The sequence below is a fragment of the Myotis nattereri genome, assembly GCF_964212035.1.
Source record: "Myotis nattereri genome assembly, chromosome: 1".
Lineage (NCBI taxonomy): Eukaryota > Metazoa > Chordata > Mammalia > Chiroptera > Vespertilionidae > Myotis > Myotis nattereri.
This window is the reverse complement of record NC_138075.1, coordinates 202,544,928-202,560,733: the sequence shown is the minus strand read 5'-3', so window position 1 is coordinate 202,560,733 and position 15,806 is coordinate 202,544,928. Positions and strand designations below refer to the sequence as shown.

The window sequence follows — 15,806 nt, the reverse complement described above, 5'->3', positions numbered from 1 at the left end:
CTGAAACAACATGGAGGTTAAAAAGAGAAAATTAATCAGGTTTCCTTTAATATTTACTCATTGGCTGTTAGTATGCAAAACACAGTTTATAAAATGAAATAAACCAGAACTAATTAAGACTTCAACAGTTTACAAAATCAGGTTAAAAAGCAGGGCTTTTAAACTATTACATGTGTGTATGCTTAAACTGCAATATGATCAAAGAAATTAGGAAAATTATTTATATTGAAATAAATGAAAAAAGAAATCAGCAAGTATGTTATTTCAAATGTAATGGAAGAGCATTTAAGTAGATATATTACTAAAAAAAATCCTCCAACTAGAACTTTTTACTCTTATTAAGAAAACTGTATCTCATTGTGGTAAATCCAAAGCCTGCTATTAAGGCAGATGAGTAATAATCCATAGAATAAGAAAAACAAACAAACAGCTGGTATATCAATGTACAAACCCCCCACTAGCTTCCATACTGGAAATCAATAATCCCCAAAGAAGTTAATCTTTAAAATAAGTAACTTTCTCTTATAGACTCCATGAGCAACTTAAAATTTCTAGATATTCCAGCACCTACCCACGTATTCCAGGCAACATGGGAGAGGGAACAATGATGCAAGCAACAGAAATGGGGGTAGGTGCACAGTAGTAACTCAATCCACTGATAGGGCCTGAAATTCTATAGTAGGTCAAGGTGATGCCCATTTTTCTTCCCAAATCTCTTCATTATGAATCACTGTGGTGTCAAGAGAGTCAACCTAATGACCAGACAGATTTGGGTTCAAGTATTCTTTTTCACTACCTGTGCAAGCTCTGGAAAGTAACTTCATTAAACCTCGGCTTCTTTATCAGATAAAAAAAAAAGATAATTAAAAAGAGACTCTAGTTATAAAGTTGATGTGAAGATTATATGATAGAGCTTATGTAGAAAACCAGCACAGTTCCTGATACAGAGTCAGAGCTAACCAGATGCTAGGGTGAGGTTCTATCGGAAATATTACTACTATAAGCACTCCTAAAGGATTTCAGGCAAGAGCACACTTCAAAATAAATTTTTATGACATATATATATATCAGGTATTCTCTTAACCATGGTGAGAAGGAAGTTCTCACTTACCTTGTCATTTACTACACTCTTCCCATCCCAAGCCCATCCTCTTTTGGTGAAGTAATTAACAGTTGCAAATTCAATTAGGGCAGAGAACACAAATGCATAACAAACAGCAATAAACCAGTCCATGGCAGTAGCATAAGCCACTTTGGGGAGAGAATTCCGAGCACTGATGCTTAAAGTTGTCATTGTTAGGACAGTTGTTACACCTGCAGAAGAAAAAATAGAAACCAGAAACATCAACAGATCCTAGCGGGGAAGCATTATAATTAGTTTTTTGTCTTTGTTTTCCAAAGCAACTTTCAGGGCCACATTTTTTCACCGTAAAAATAAAATCAAACAAGGACAACAAAAAACTACTGGGAGAGATGACCCTGAAATGCTTTGTTTTCATTTTTGTTTGTCTGCATCCCTTTGTTCCCTTCTCCAGTACAGTCGGGGGTAAAAAGACTGGTGAGTCCGCAGTACCATTTCCTATGAGGAAAAGTCAGCACTTTAAATTGACCTACTATCCATTAATGTTAATTTTTTTAATCCCACATTAAGTCTCACATTGATTTGTCCATCCTTTATTTGAACTATGTAAGGCAATGGACCAACCCTCCTCACCGATGATTACAATGGAACTACGATGAAGTTCTGCATTCTAAGTATGGCTTCCTCAGGATGAAGTTAGTTCTAGATTGCATAGCATCATAAGGACATAATTTCTTTCATAATGGAGTGTAAGACCTATAGACAATAAAACAAGCAACTAAACCAAAACCTTATAAAATGTAAACTACTCCTTTTAAAGAATATTTTACATTTCTTTTTGTTTAGATAATAATCTTGTTCCCCTTGTGCACTGTCATGGTCATTTTAAGCCAATAAAACATCATAGGAATTTCAGGATGAATCTGCAATGTTTCACCATATTCAAATCTTCCCCATCTCTGAACTGTATTTGTATTTACCTGTTGTTGGAAACTTGACAATGGAATTGCTAACACTGATGGTAAGTTCTATCCTCCCTCCCTCCCTTCCTTTTTCTCTTTCCCCTGGAATGATAAGGTTCTCAGAGGCCAGCGTCTCTGACTGCTAGTTCAGCTCAGCCTGGCCCCACTGCACTGCAGACAGAGCTGGGCGTTAAATAAAGGGGCACACTTACCTGGGACGCACACAAACCGTCCACATGCCTGTCTGCCTCCCAACAATGGACATTTTCCTACACCCAGAAGGGCCTTCATAAATGTATGTTCCCCAAACATTTCTTTAACAGACTGTTTCTTCCCTCATCACTTCTGTGTGACTGCTATAAGGCAAAGCTTGCGGAGACATTTAAGTCTCTTTTTCATAAAAAACAGGCAAGTATCTTAAAGTGCTTTCAGCCCTAAAATTCGATGTCTATATGTGAACAATATATGACCATTCCCTGTACACAGGCAATGTCTAACATCAAGCTTTTTAATAAATATTCCATTGTTATTCTGTGTAGTATTTCTATTTCAAGGTGTAGGTGTCAAAAACCACAACTCATGGTAACTGAGTAAATAGTGTCAAAGTAAAGGAGTGACAGGTATTGGGTGAAGACATGCACTTACAGGAGAAAATAAAATCAGGGGCCATGATGTCAGCATAGAGATGGACACTGAATGCCACAGCCAGACACCAAAGTTCTCATTTTGTGACCTTGGGGAGATTCCCTAACCCAGTGGTTCTCAACCTGTGGGTCGCGACCCCTTTGGGGGTCGAACGACCCTTTCACAGGGGTCACCTAAGACCATCGGAAAACACATATATAATTACATATTGTTTTTGTTATCAATCACTATGCTTTAATTATGTTCAATTTGTAACAATGAAATTGGGGGTTACCACAACATGAGGAACTGTATTAAAGGGTCGCGGCATTAGGAAGGTTGAGAACCACTGCTAGCCTCTTTGTAAAGTGGGGATTGCGAACAGTGTTTTCCCATAGTGTTAGAGCAACGATGGGCTACTGCCTATAAAGCAGCGTCTCTATTTTAAAAAGAAACCTCAGTGCTTGTGTCAAAATAAAAATCACCCTGAAAGCAATGTCTAAACAGATTTAAGTCAAAAATTAAAATAAAATCCTTCTGTAGTCCTTTATCCCCATGAAATGCTTGTGTGGGAGTATTTGTGACTGGAGTGGGGGGGTGGGGTGGGGGGGTGCAAGGTAGGAAGGAGAAGTCTTAGGCACAAAAACTGCAATAGAACAGAAATGTAAAATTGTTGGATACCACCTGCTGGTTACTGCCAGAAATGGCAGAAACAACAGGCATTCTAATAACATGTGGGGTTTTCTCCCTTCAGCCTAATGAACAAAGAAATAATACCTCCTTCCAGGTAATAACAACAACAACAACGATAAAATAACATTTACAAATACAGTATAGATGCAGTATGAAACGCTGCATTTTATTTTACTTTATTTTTAAGGGTGTGGTTCTAATTCATAATTCATTCTGTACTACATCTGAATGGTAAAAATGGTGAAACTTCTACGTGTTAGACAGAAACTAGAACTTGGATAACATATCTTTGTCATAAGACCTCAAGAACTCAAACTTCACGAATTTAAAATGTGTGAGACTTTAGAAACAGTCTATATGATCTAGAAGAAAATGTTTGAAAGGATAATTATAGTGTGGCTAAGACTATGAGGAATTACACATTTTTTTCTCTTTGCTTACCTGAATATGTCATGGATTTTAATAAATCCAAAACGCATATCCCTTTCCCCAAATTATGTTCTTCCTGAAATCCTTTTCCCAGAGAAAGGCCGTTTTCACACTCCAGGCTGAAGCGGTGTGACATGTATTACCTATCTGTTTGTTTTCTCTACCTAGAATCTTTTTTGTTACTCATTCCCTTTTTTATTTAGCTAACTTCAATTCCCTCTCTTAATAAATTATTGGGTACCTACTAGAGGCCAGGGACATTTCTAGGCACTGGGAACACACCAATGAACAAACAGTTAAGATCCCTGCACCAAAGTGGTGCACAGTCTACCGATCCCGTGGTACACACAGCTCAGTTGTTCCTTCTGCGGGATTTCTACCCTAAAGGCTCCTATGGCCTGGTCTTATGCATACCACTGTCAGATCATGTCCATTTTGTTGTTGTTGTTGTTGTTAATCCTTACCCAAGGATATTTTTCCCATTGATTTTTAGAGGGGGTGGAAGGGAGAGAGAGAAACACTGATGTGAGAGAGACGCATCCATTGGTTGCCTCCCACACGTGCCCTGGCTGGGGCCAGGAATGGACCTGCATTCCAGCACGTGTCCTTGACAAGGAATTGAACCCGAGACCCTTTGGTGTGTGGGGCTAATGCTCTAACTACTGAAATACACTGGCCAGGGGAAATCATGTCCATTTTGAATTTTCTGTTGGTTTGCATGACTGTATACTCCCATCAGCTATATGGTTTATAACCTCAGTGCCTTCTCCCCAAATTACAAAAGAACCATAGTAGCAGGTTAAAGGTCACTGAAGAGGTTTTAAATCAATTATGAAATATGTATTGAAATTACTCCCCCAGTGATGTGTAATTGATAGCCACTGTCCTAGTTGGATAATTGCAAGAATTCTCCTTCATTTATAAAGCGAGCATACATAATTCTGTCCCCATTCTGTGCTGGACTCTGCAGAACTATGAGTGGAAATGTGAGCAAAACCAAATAAGCCAACACATATGCTCAAAAAACAAAACAAAAAAAAGCACAATGTAAACTAACATCACAACTGGGTAGTGTTGATGATGGACTGCAAGCAGGTGATCTACCTAGACTTTGATGTTGGGTTAGGCTTCCCTCAGGAAATCAGGGGAAATTTTGTTCGAGGGGTCACCAGACAAGAGGAAATCACTAGACTTAGAAAAGAACATGCATGGAAGCCCAGGGACACGGGGAATGTGGCATTTCAGAGGAGTAGAAAGAGGCTTGCAAGGCAGGAATGTAGCAGATAAGGGTTTCATGGAAGATGAGGCCAAAGGGGAGGCAGGAACCAGACTCTCAGAGCCTGTTACACTGTATGGAGGTGAGATAATTTGTTTTCAAGAGCAGTGGGAAACCATTACATACAGAGTTCATTTCAAACAGGGTAGTGACATAATCAGAGTTTCTTGCTTAAAAGAGTACTTTGGCTATTGTTCCTCTGTTGTTAAGGTGATTTGTTGTTGTTTTTCTTCTCTTGTTTTTCTAACATTGTCTTTTTGCTTTTGCGTTACTGCATTTTGAATATGATATTCATTGACTTATTTGAGGCCTTCATAATTTCTTACCTGGATGATACCAATTACCTCTTAACTAGTTACTCTGCATCACTCAGACCATTTCAATTTATTTTCACATTATCCATAATAGTTTTCCCTAAACTCCATGCATCCATTTACCCTCTTACTAAAACACCTTGCAAGCAGTTTCCATGGTTTTGGCATAGGATGTGAGCCTATGCATGGCCTGGCCCCGGTCTGTCCGGCCGGCCACCCTTACACACAAATGATCCCTGTGCCTGAGATCCACCAGGCAGTGATTTGCTGTTCTCCATATGCTCCACGTTGCTTTTGATCATTTTGTAAGTCTTCTGCTTAGAACATTATGCTAATTTGCTAGGCTTGACTTAATGCTTCTTACCTTTGGGCTCTCTGACTTCCTCAGATATAACTGCTTCCTTCTGTTGCCCTTAGCTTATTTTGGAATATTTCTCTCCAGGGAACCTATGATCCTTCACTTAGTTTGTTTATTTACGTGTCTGTCTCACTCCTCCACACTGAGCAGCTGGTGGGCACATGGCTCATCAGATCTTTTTAAAATGCTGCCACCTAACTCATATTCTGGCAACAGCAAACACTCACTACCTGTTGGTTCACCAAGTGAAGGGATTAATTTAAAAAAACTGAAAAGGAACACGGATGGATCATATTTACAGATTCTATAAAAAGGAATGTGCAAGTTAAGAATCTAGTGAGCTTTAGAATGAAACAGAGGTTTAATCACATCACAATGTAAAAACGTGATGTAAAAAGTATAAATTGATGCCTTCTATACATTAATCTCATATTCTTACATTACTCCAGATATAATAATAGAAAGTACCACTAAGGAGCATCTACTATATGCAATATCTAGAATAATAAATGTGTAATATGCTAATTAGACCTGACATCCTTCCAGATGTCCTTCTGGACGACCTCCGGATGAAGCAGGGGCTGCGAGGGAATCCCAGGTCCCGGGTGCCAGAGAGAAGCTGGTGTTGGCAGCCGGGGGAAGTAAGGCCTACTCTTGCAAGAATTTCGTGCATCTATTATAAGAACTCTTTACATATTAAAGTGCTTATCCCACATAACAACCCTGTGAGTTAGGTATTGTTATCATCCTCCTTTACAACAAGGAAGCTGAGGCTAAGTGATTTTGAGTACCCACTGAAGATCACACTGTTCTCAAACAATAGAGGTGGGACAGACACCCACTCAGTCTGCCTCAAAAGTCTTCATTCTTCTCCAAATTACTAATATACTGCCTAATCTACAAACGCGATTCCCTTTCAATGCCAATTGCATGTCCACATCATGCATTTTTCAGGGCCCTGAATCTAACCTTTGCATTTTCCTGCTGGGGCCCCTACTATCTTTGTAATTTCAGGTTTATATCAGGCATTGAAGTGTTTAAACTGCTTGAGAAGTGGCTGTGCATAGTGACGAATGTGCACTAAAGTCAGGCAAGGATTTGGATTCTGCTTCTGACACAGCAGCTTCCTGACCTTGCTGAGCTCCTCATCTACAAAACGGAAATAACATTTCTTCAGGCTGTTGGAAGGATAAAGTATGAGCATATATGCTTCATATATAGCACTGCCCAACAAATGTTAAATTTTCCCTTCTTTCCCACTCTCTCTCTCTGAGCCTCGGCGACTTCATCTCTAAAATGGGAACACTAGATAATACAGTGGGGCCTTGACTGGTGAGTGTCCCGACTAACGAGTTTTTTGAGATACCAGCTGTCTCTCCGCCGATTTTTTTGCATTGAGTTGATAGAGTAATTTGAGTTAACGAGCTCCTTAACGAGCTCGGTCTTGGAAGGAATTAAACTCGTAAGTCAAGGCCCCACTGTATCTGCAAATGACCTATTTGGGACCTGTCAAATAAAGATCACTGGCTCCCTGTTATTTCTAAGCACATTAGGTCCCCAACGTGAGGATAAAAAAGCTAAGAATCCAAACCAAGGATGCAAGTGTCCCATCTAGTGGTGGTTTAAGAAAAATCAAAGGACACAGGGATTGTACTGCTTAAATGGCTACCTAGAAAGACTTGGGCTATTTTATTTTAGTTATTCATTTCCCCCTTCAGAAATAACTGACTTGCCTCACAAGGAAAGAGAAAGCTTTCAGCCAGATTCCCTGTATTCTTCCATTGTTCCAAGAAAGCCTGACATCTTTTCAGAGTGGGCACTTGCTTTTCTGGTCTTATTAAACCCATCATTTTCATTTCATTTCGCCCAGTCTGAACTACTCTGTTCCTGGAATTTTAAAAGGATACAATTCAATTCTATAAAGCAGGCATAATTTGAGAGCCTGGTGCTATAAAATGGACTCATCTGTGTCATTATTTCTTAAGACCAATCTGCTGTTAAGAAATACCCATGTCATCATTTATTACGTCTGAGAAGTGACTTCCAAGAAATCTTGTCTGATTCACATCTAATCCTCAGTGAAATCAGAAGTGCGTGGAAGTTCTCCATTCAGGTAAGGTTGGATCTAAACATGGTTAAAGACGATCTGCCAGGACCATCACTAGGGGACCCCTGCGCCAACGCTCCATTACCCCAAAACGTACAACCTGATGTAACTGCTAGACGTTACAGTAGTTGTTATGGATTGCATCTCTGCCTTTCCCAAAAATTCATCTGTTGAAATCTCATTCCTGATGTGATGATATTTGGGAGTGGGGCATTGGAGAGGCATTTTGGTCATGAGGGTGAAGCCCTCATGGGTGGAATTAGTGCCCTTATAATAAGAAGCCAGAGAGCGAGTTCACTGTTTTTCCTCCGTGTGATGAAATGATGGGAAGTCGACAGGCTACAATCTGAAAGAGGGCTCTCACCAGAACCCACCCACCCCAGCAGGCTGGCAGCCTGACCTCGGACTTCCAGCCTCCACAGCTGTGAGAAATAAACACTGTTGTCTGTAACGGACCAGGCTAGGGCACTCTGTTAAAACAGTAATATTCTGATTTCATGAGTTTAAAGGGAAATAATATATTCAGTCTGATGACAATAAGACAATAAATGAACAGGAGCCCATAGAAAACATGCGCTGTGTAAACTCGTTGTTTCCAAACCCTTTTATATTTCAATCTTATAACTGCATTGCCATAAATTTCAGGGTGACTGTTCAAACGCTAATAGTCTTGGTGATTTCTTATAGCTCCCTGTGTTATTTAAGTGGGGAGATATTATGTTATTTATGATGAATAATGCATTATTAAAAATTTTTATTCACAAAAAGTCACCCAAATAGAGAAAATTTTCTTGAAAGACTAGTACATATTTGAAAATAAATAATAGCTTTTCTTCTCTTTTTGAAAGTTAGAAACTAAGAATATGTATGCACTAAAAATTTAGTTATAGTGAAACTAAATATTTAATGGCTCAGACTGGCGTAAATAGTAATGTAATTATAGCTGAAGAGTCATTATTTTCACTATATACAAAGGTTAATAAATCAAAAAAATATATTTAAAATAAAAACCCTTCCTGTTAAAACATGAAATCTCCCTCATATATTCTATAAGGTTATCAAGATTTCACAGATGAGTATTAGGACCAAGTATATTATACAGCAATGCTAGTAATCAAGTTCTTCATCTCAGATTAAACTGAAGTTTTTAATAACTAAGGTCATCCTAGTATAAGTAGTTATGCCTTTTTAAAGACCTGGATTAACTAGGTTAATTCCACTTAAAAATGTGACATATGACACCCCAGCAGGACAGAACTTTGAAAAGCCAGTTAATGGATTAGTTGCTCTACCATAATCTGATAGTACCAACTTTTGGACAAGGAATTGAGCAAGGAATCTGAAATACTTTAATCAGTACTTGCTGAAATGAATAGTTAACTAGAATTCAAATCTGAATGTTTACCTCAAGTTCTGGTACTGGTCTATGTTTGGTCAGCCTGACTCTCAAACAGAAATTACCCAGAATATTTCTGATTTCAGTCTCGAAAAAAAAAAGGAAACAGTCATTTGATGGCATAATGGTGCAGTATAAAAAGTGAAACAATTAGAGTTGGAGAGTGGTAAGGTCAAGTTCTTTCTTTTTACTGACCTGCTCTGTGATAATGGAATAGCCTCTCAACAGTTCTGGGTTTTCATGTTCTTGTCTGAAAAGGGGAGGCACTTACTGTAAAAACTGGAGATTTCTTTTCTTGGAATTTAACAATGAGTAAATCTGAGTTGCCTACGCAGTATATGATGCATAGAAAGTGCTTAAACAAAGACTATTTGAATAGGTTTTTCTCATCACTATGACTATGTGGATGTCAGTGTAGGAAATGAGATTGGTTAAACTGTCCCCATGACTTGAGTGGTCATAACTATATTGAAGTAATATTTGCACATCCTAGAAAAAAAATCTAAAAACAGAAAACTCAAGGACAGACCCATCGCATATATTTTTAATTCTCTAGCCATACTTTTACTCATAATTCATTCTCATCAATCAAGCTCCACCAGGCTAACTATCTTCCTGAAACAGCTGTTAAGCCTGCCTCTAGACTAGAACTCCCAAGCCTTACTAATTTTCCTTGCCATGGCTTATTATATATTTTGCTTCAGTCACTTTCCTAATTGCCAGGGGCTGACTAGGATGAGAGTCTGACAGCAGGGGGGGGGGGGGCGGGGGGCAAGCTGGTGGGCTGGCAGCTTGCCAATCAGCATGTGGTGCCGAGTGCCAAAGTCAATTCTGGGATGCCAGGTGTGCTGCCTGTTAGCACTCCGCAGCCCAGGTCTCTGGAAAGATAAGCATTTGGATGAGTTTTGCAGAGACTGTGTCTGCCCTGCACTGGCTTTCTGTTCATTGGTTTCATATCCTGGTACCACCCAGGCATCCTGCTCCTGCTGCCACCTTCTCTCTACTTTCCAGTTAAAACCATGTGTGTCTCCTCCTAAGGCTGCCCCAACTCTTCAGCTGGGGCAGGCTAAAGCTGCGCCCAGGTTACTTTCTGATTCTCTCTCAATTATTTCAGCTTTGTTGAGGTATAATTTACAAGCTTATAAAAACAGAGAGTACAATGGGGATGGGAGAAACATGGAGAGGCTGGGAGAAGGGTACAAACTTTCAATTATAAGATGAATAATGTCTGAGGATCTATATATAACATGGTGACTATAGTTGATAATACTGTGTAATTGACATTTTCTAAGAGAATAGAACTTAAGTGTTTTCATGAAAAAGAAAAAGAAAACAAGGTAAATATGTGAGGTGATGGGTGTGCTAATCAATTCTATGGTGAGAATCCTTTCCCAATGTATATGAATTCATCACTTTAAACACATTAACTATATTACAATTTTGTTGGCCTGGGGGTTTTGGGCCAGCTAGGTAGCAGCAACTGGATTTAGTGTGGAGTTTTTAGATCATGACATATCAGCTTGACCCCCTGAGGGGCTGAGGTCATCTATAAGACCAGTAATAGTGTCCAAAACGACAGAGCCCAAGACAAACTCTGGACAGCAAGGTGCAGATGAGCTTTCCTGGTGGGCATATTCTGTGTGTGTTGTCATGCAGCAATGCCAGGAAAGTAATGCTGACCCTGCCTCCATGGGGAGAAGAAAATGGAAGCTCTGCATTTGGATCTCTGCCTGGAGTGTACTCTATGTGCTGCTTCCCTTGGCTGATTTTAATCTCGTTCTTTTCTTTGAAATAAACTATAACTGTGCCTGTAACAGATTTCCGTGTGTTCTGTGAGTCCTTATAGTATGTTATCAACCTCGAGGATAGTTCTGGGAACCCCCTTAATTTATAGCTGGTGTCAATACCACTGCAGCCCTCTGCATTATGTTCCCTCTAAACTTCAAAGTTGGCTAACCTATTGCAATGGATAATTTTTGTTTATTTTTTGTCTAATATCTATTAAACTTTTTTTTGAAACTAACACTCTGATACTGCAATTAAGAGAGTTAGGAAATTAACTTGCCCACATTGTTAGTCTATATGGTTTTAGATTTGCTAACCTAAATCTAGTTGAACTCACAAATGTATGCGTTTATCATTTCTTTCTATTAAAATATCTATCTAATCTATCTATCTGTTTACCTATCTATCTATCCATCTATGAATCTGTCTATATAAAATCATTTTCTTTTTACTTACTTATCGTCTCAGTATTAGGTCAAGTAAATTGATCTGATAATTGGTCTTTAGATTCATTGTCCCTCATTTTAAAAGAAAGGTAAATGTAATTGCCTTTTTTGAAATTTAAATTCTAATGAGGAAGACAAATTAAACAAAAGAGTATTTTCCTATAAAATATTAGAAGATCATATAGACAATGAAGAATAAAACAGAGTAGGACCAAGGGAAGCAGAAGAGGTGGGACTGGGTAGCAGTTTGCATTTTGAGTTAGATAGTCAGGAAGGCCTCCTTTGAAACGATGACAATCGAGAGAACCCTAAGAAAGTAACGGAATGATCCACACAGATTTCTGGGGGAAGAGAAGTCCAGGCAGAGGAAACAGATAAAGCTGATAGGTGAGTGCCTTGCATGTTCATGAAATGAGGAGGTCAGTGTGGATGTCAGGGGAAGGGTGAGGGATAGGCAAGGTGGCAGAAGTTGAGCTTGGAGAGGAAGGGAGTTCATATGGCATAGAACATACTGACTTCTGAAGAAACATTGCTTTGACTCTGGGTATATTGGTGAGCCAATGGGTTTGGAGTATGCCTGTATGCCTGTGATATTAGCTGACTTACATTTTGAAAGGATCACTATGGCTACCATGTTGAAAACAAACTAGCACAAGGGTGGGAGCAAGACACACTTTAGAGTCTAGTGCAGTGCTCTGCACTGAATGTTTGTGTCCCTCCAAAATTCACATGTTGAGGCCCTAACAACCAGTGTGGTTGTATTTGGAGATGGGGGCCCTAAGAAAATAATTAAAGTTAATCCAGGTCATATGTTGGGGCCCTGATTCAATAGGATTAAGTAGGATTAGTGTCCTTGTAATAATACACACCACTGAGGGTGCACACACACCCAGGAAAGGCCGTGTGAGGACATGATGAGAAGGAAAGCATCTGCAAACCAGGAAGAGAGCTCTCATAGGAAATGGACCCTGATGGATTGGTTTATTTGACTATGGATTATTTGCCTCCAGAACTGTGAGGGGAGGGAGAGAAAGTATGTTATTTAAGCCATGGAGTTTGTGGTGTTTTGTTATGGCAGCCCACACAGACTAAGACATGCAGTGATCATGAAGAGATGATAGGGCTCAATCTAGGGTACAAGCAAGGTTACAAGTGGACTAGATTTTGAGAAGAATATTTAAAGTTCGGTTTGTGCATATTGGATTTGAATGCCTACTGGATTCCAAGTGGAGATGTAAGGAAGGACAGTTAGATGTATATGTATGTAGTTGAAGGAAGAGCTCTGGACAGAAACTATAAATTTGGTAATTAGCACATGAAAATTGTAGTAAGCTATGATAAATATGAAATCAAAAAAGTAGAGAGTACAGAGAAGAGAATGGCCACATATTGAGCCTTGGTGCCCTCTGGCATTTAAGTAGTCTGGGAAAGAGTAGGAACCTACAAAGGAGACTGAGTAAGCATGAGAAGGGAGAGAAAAATCAAAAGTGTGTGGTTTTCATGGGAACCAAATAATATACTTTCCAAGAAATTTTCAGTTAGTGGAAGGGGAGTGCTCTATCAAAGGCTGCTGATAGGCCAAGTAAATTGATCTGAGAATTGGCAATTAGACTTAGCAATGCAGAGGATCTCAACAGAAACAGTTTTGGTGGAGTCAGGGAGATAGAAGCCTGATTAGAATGGTTTTAAAAGATCATAGGAGGGGGAAAATTGGGTACAATAAACTCTTTCAAGTAAACCTGCTTAAAAAGAGAGTGAAGAAACTAAGTGGAAGCCAAGGAATTAGTAGAGTCAGGGAATCTGAGTTGAGAATTTGGTGAATAATGCCATATTTGTATTTCCGTTAGGGATGATTAAGTAAGGATCACAGACACTGATGACATTAGAGGGGGAGGATTGCTGGAATAATGTCTTTCAGCGGGTGAGAAGATATATGTTCTAATGCACTAGCGAATGTGTCAGCATTACATAGAAACATAGTCAAGCAGAATTTGTGGGTATAGAAGCTTGGGAAGATGAGGTTGTGGGATTCTAGAGAAGTTCTTTCTAGTTGCTTCAATTTTCACAATGAAGTAGAAGTCAGATTATCACAGAGCTAAGTGAAATATAAATGATATACAAGATCAGAGGGTGAGGATATCTGAGAAGTTACTCCCATTTAATAAGTCTTCAATTATCCTTTCCTTCAGGAACTACTCATCCTCCACTTTCAGAATGCATGTCACAATACCTACTGACTCAGAGTGGGCCTGTAACCCAAGACTTGCTAAAAGTGTGTACCTGGCCATGAGGATGGTATCAGGGGTGAGAAATGACTCTTGACCAACCAATAAGCCTCAATTATGAAACTTTGATATGGGATGCACATCTAAGACAGTGTTTCTTGTGAATATCTATATAATTAATTAAGAATGAAGTTCACAAAGAGGCAGAAGCCAGTTTGACTTGGGTTTCATTTCACGATAATTAAAGGAGTCTTGACTAAAATTGAACACACAATGATATAATTTACTTTTAAAGAAATGTCAAAGATTCTAAAATTCCCTCAAACAAACCAAACGCTGATGATATGATGTCAAAGGAGCTAGATTTCTGCCCAGTGATGTCTTCCCTATAGTTTCTAGCCTTCATTGCTCCTGAAAATGATTACTGCTATTCAAACTAAAAGAGATCTAACCATCCTTTACATATTTCTTGATATGAAAGAGAGAATTAAGTATTAGGTAATAAACACTAATAATAATAGCCAATAATTGCACAGCATTAACTATGTGCCGGATTAGTTTTAGTTTTTTATTTGCATTTAGTATAAATGCGTGTATGTGTTTATTTTTTAAACCACCTCACAAAGTAGATATATTTTTTAAAATATATTTTATTGATTTTTTACAGAGAGGAAGGGAGAAAGACAGAGAGCCAGAAACATCGATGAGAGAGAAACATCGATCAGCTGCCTCCTGCACGCCCCGCACTGGGGATGTGCCCGCAACCAAGGTACATGCTCCTTTCCAGAATCGAACCTGGGACCCTTCAGTCCGCAGGCCGACGCTCTATCCACTGAGCCAAACCGGTCAGGGCGCAAAGTAGATATTATAGTCATAGTTCTAGTGAGGGGTGAAACTATGGTGCAGAGAGGTTAAGAAACTTGTCAGAAATCACATAATTTGATAGTAGTAGAGCCAAATACTCTGGTTCCAACATATGTGCTTTTAATCATTTAAGGCCTTGCAGCAAACAAATCATTTTCTTATTGTAATAGAAACCACTAGCTTGCAATCTCTTATTTAGTCAATCCATAATATTAGAACACTGAATTTATTCAGGATGGCAATTTCTCAGAATTTCTGGTTATGACATCAAGTTCAGCTGATGCTATATAAATAGACATTATCGGGGGGAGGGACTTCTGGGAAAGCTCTTTTACGGTGAGCAGGAGCCGGAAGAGGTCTTTTGCCCTTTTGCTTATCCCTTCCTGTTTTGCGGGTATGAAAGTGACCGTTGGAACCAGCAGTCTTTTTGGCCCATGACACAAAACTCCATGCTAAGGCTACCAAAGGGGAAAGAAAGAGACTGCGTGTCCTGCGCCCACGGCGTTGCCATACCTGTCTTGGACTATCTACTGGTGGACCTCTTTTACATGGAAAAAAAAAATCAACACCATTTTCTATATTTAAGCCACTACTATATTTTGGAATCCATGGTATAAACCAGGGTCCTCAAACTACAGCCCGAGGGCCACATGCAAATACAAATGTTGTATTTGTTCCCGTTTTGTTTTTTTACTTCAAAATAAGATATGTGCAGTGTGCATAGGAATTTGTTCATAGTTTTTTTTAAATTATAGTCTGGCCCTCCAACGGTCTGAGGGACAGTGAACTGGCCCCCCGTTTAAAAAGTTTGAGGACCCCTGGTATAAACAGTCATATTTATCCATGGAACTAACAAGAAAAATAAATAATCCAAAAATATCCCTTTTGGAGTTTTGATTATTTCAAAATTTATATAAGACAGGCGTCTAGGCCCTTTCACAGCCAGGAACTTAGTAGGCAACATAAAGCATTTGACCTCCCTGTACTCGCCTACCAAAGCTATACCCTAAGAAATGTTGGTTATTTTATTTTAGTTTTTAATAGAAAAACATCTCTGTTCCATCTCTGTCCCGTAATATTAATACAAAAATAACAGGAAATATTTATCATATATAAATTTATTCACATACAATGTCCATATGTTCAAATGTAAGTGACAGTCTCTTATTCATGTGTTAACTTTTCTGTAAATTTGAGAAGTGTTTGGCTTATATCATTGGTAAGTTCTTTATGATTATTATTTACA

The 15,806-nt window shown here is 38.9% G+C and overlaps 1 protein-coding gene across 1 annotated transcript in view; it reads right to left on the bottom strand.

Annotated features, from left to right (window-relative positions):
* The window catches only part of GABRA2 (gamma-aminobutyric acid type A receptor subunit alpha2), a 108,310-nt gene that overhangs the window by 10,390 nt on the left and 82,114 nt on the right, over positions 1 to 15,806 (bottom strand). The window contains exon 8 of the mRNA XM_081101970.1: positions 1,112 to 1,314. Coding sequence (XP_080958096.1) covers positions 1,112 to 1,314 — 203 coding nt within the window. The remainder of the gene's footprint in view (positions 1 to 1,111; positions 1,315 to 15,806) is intronic.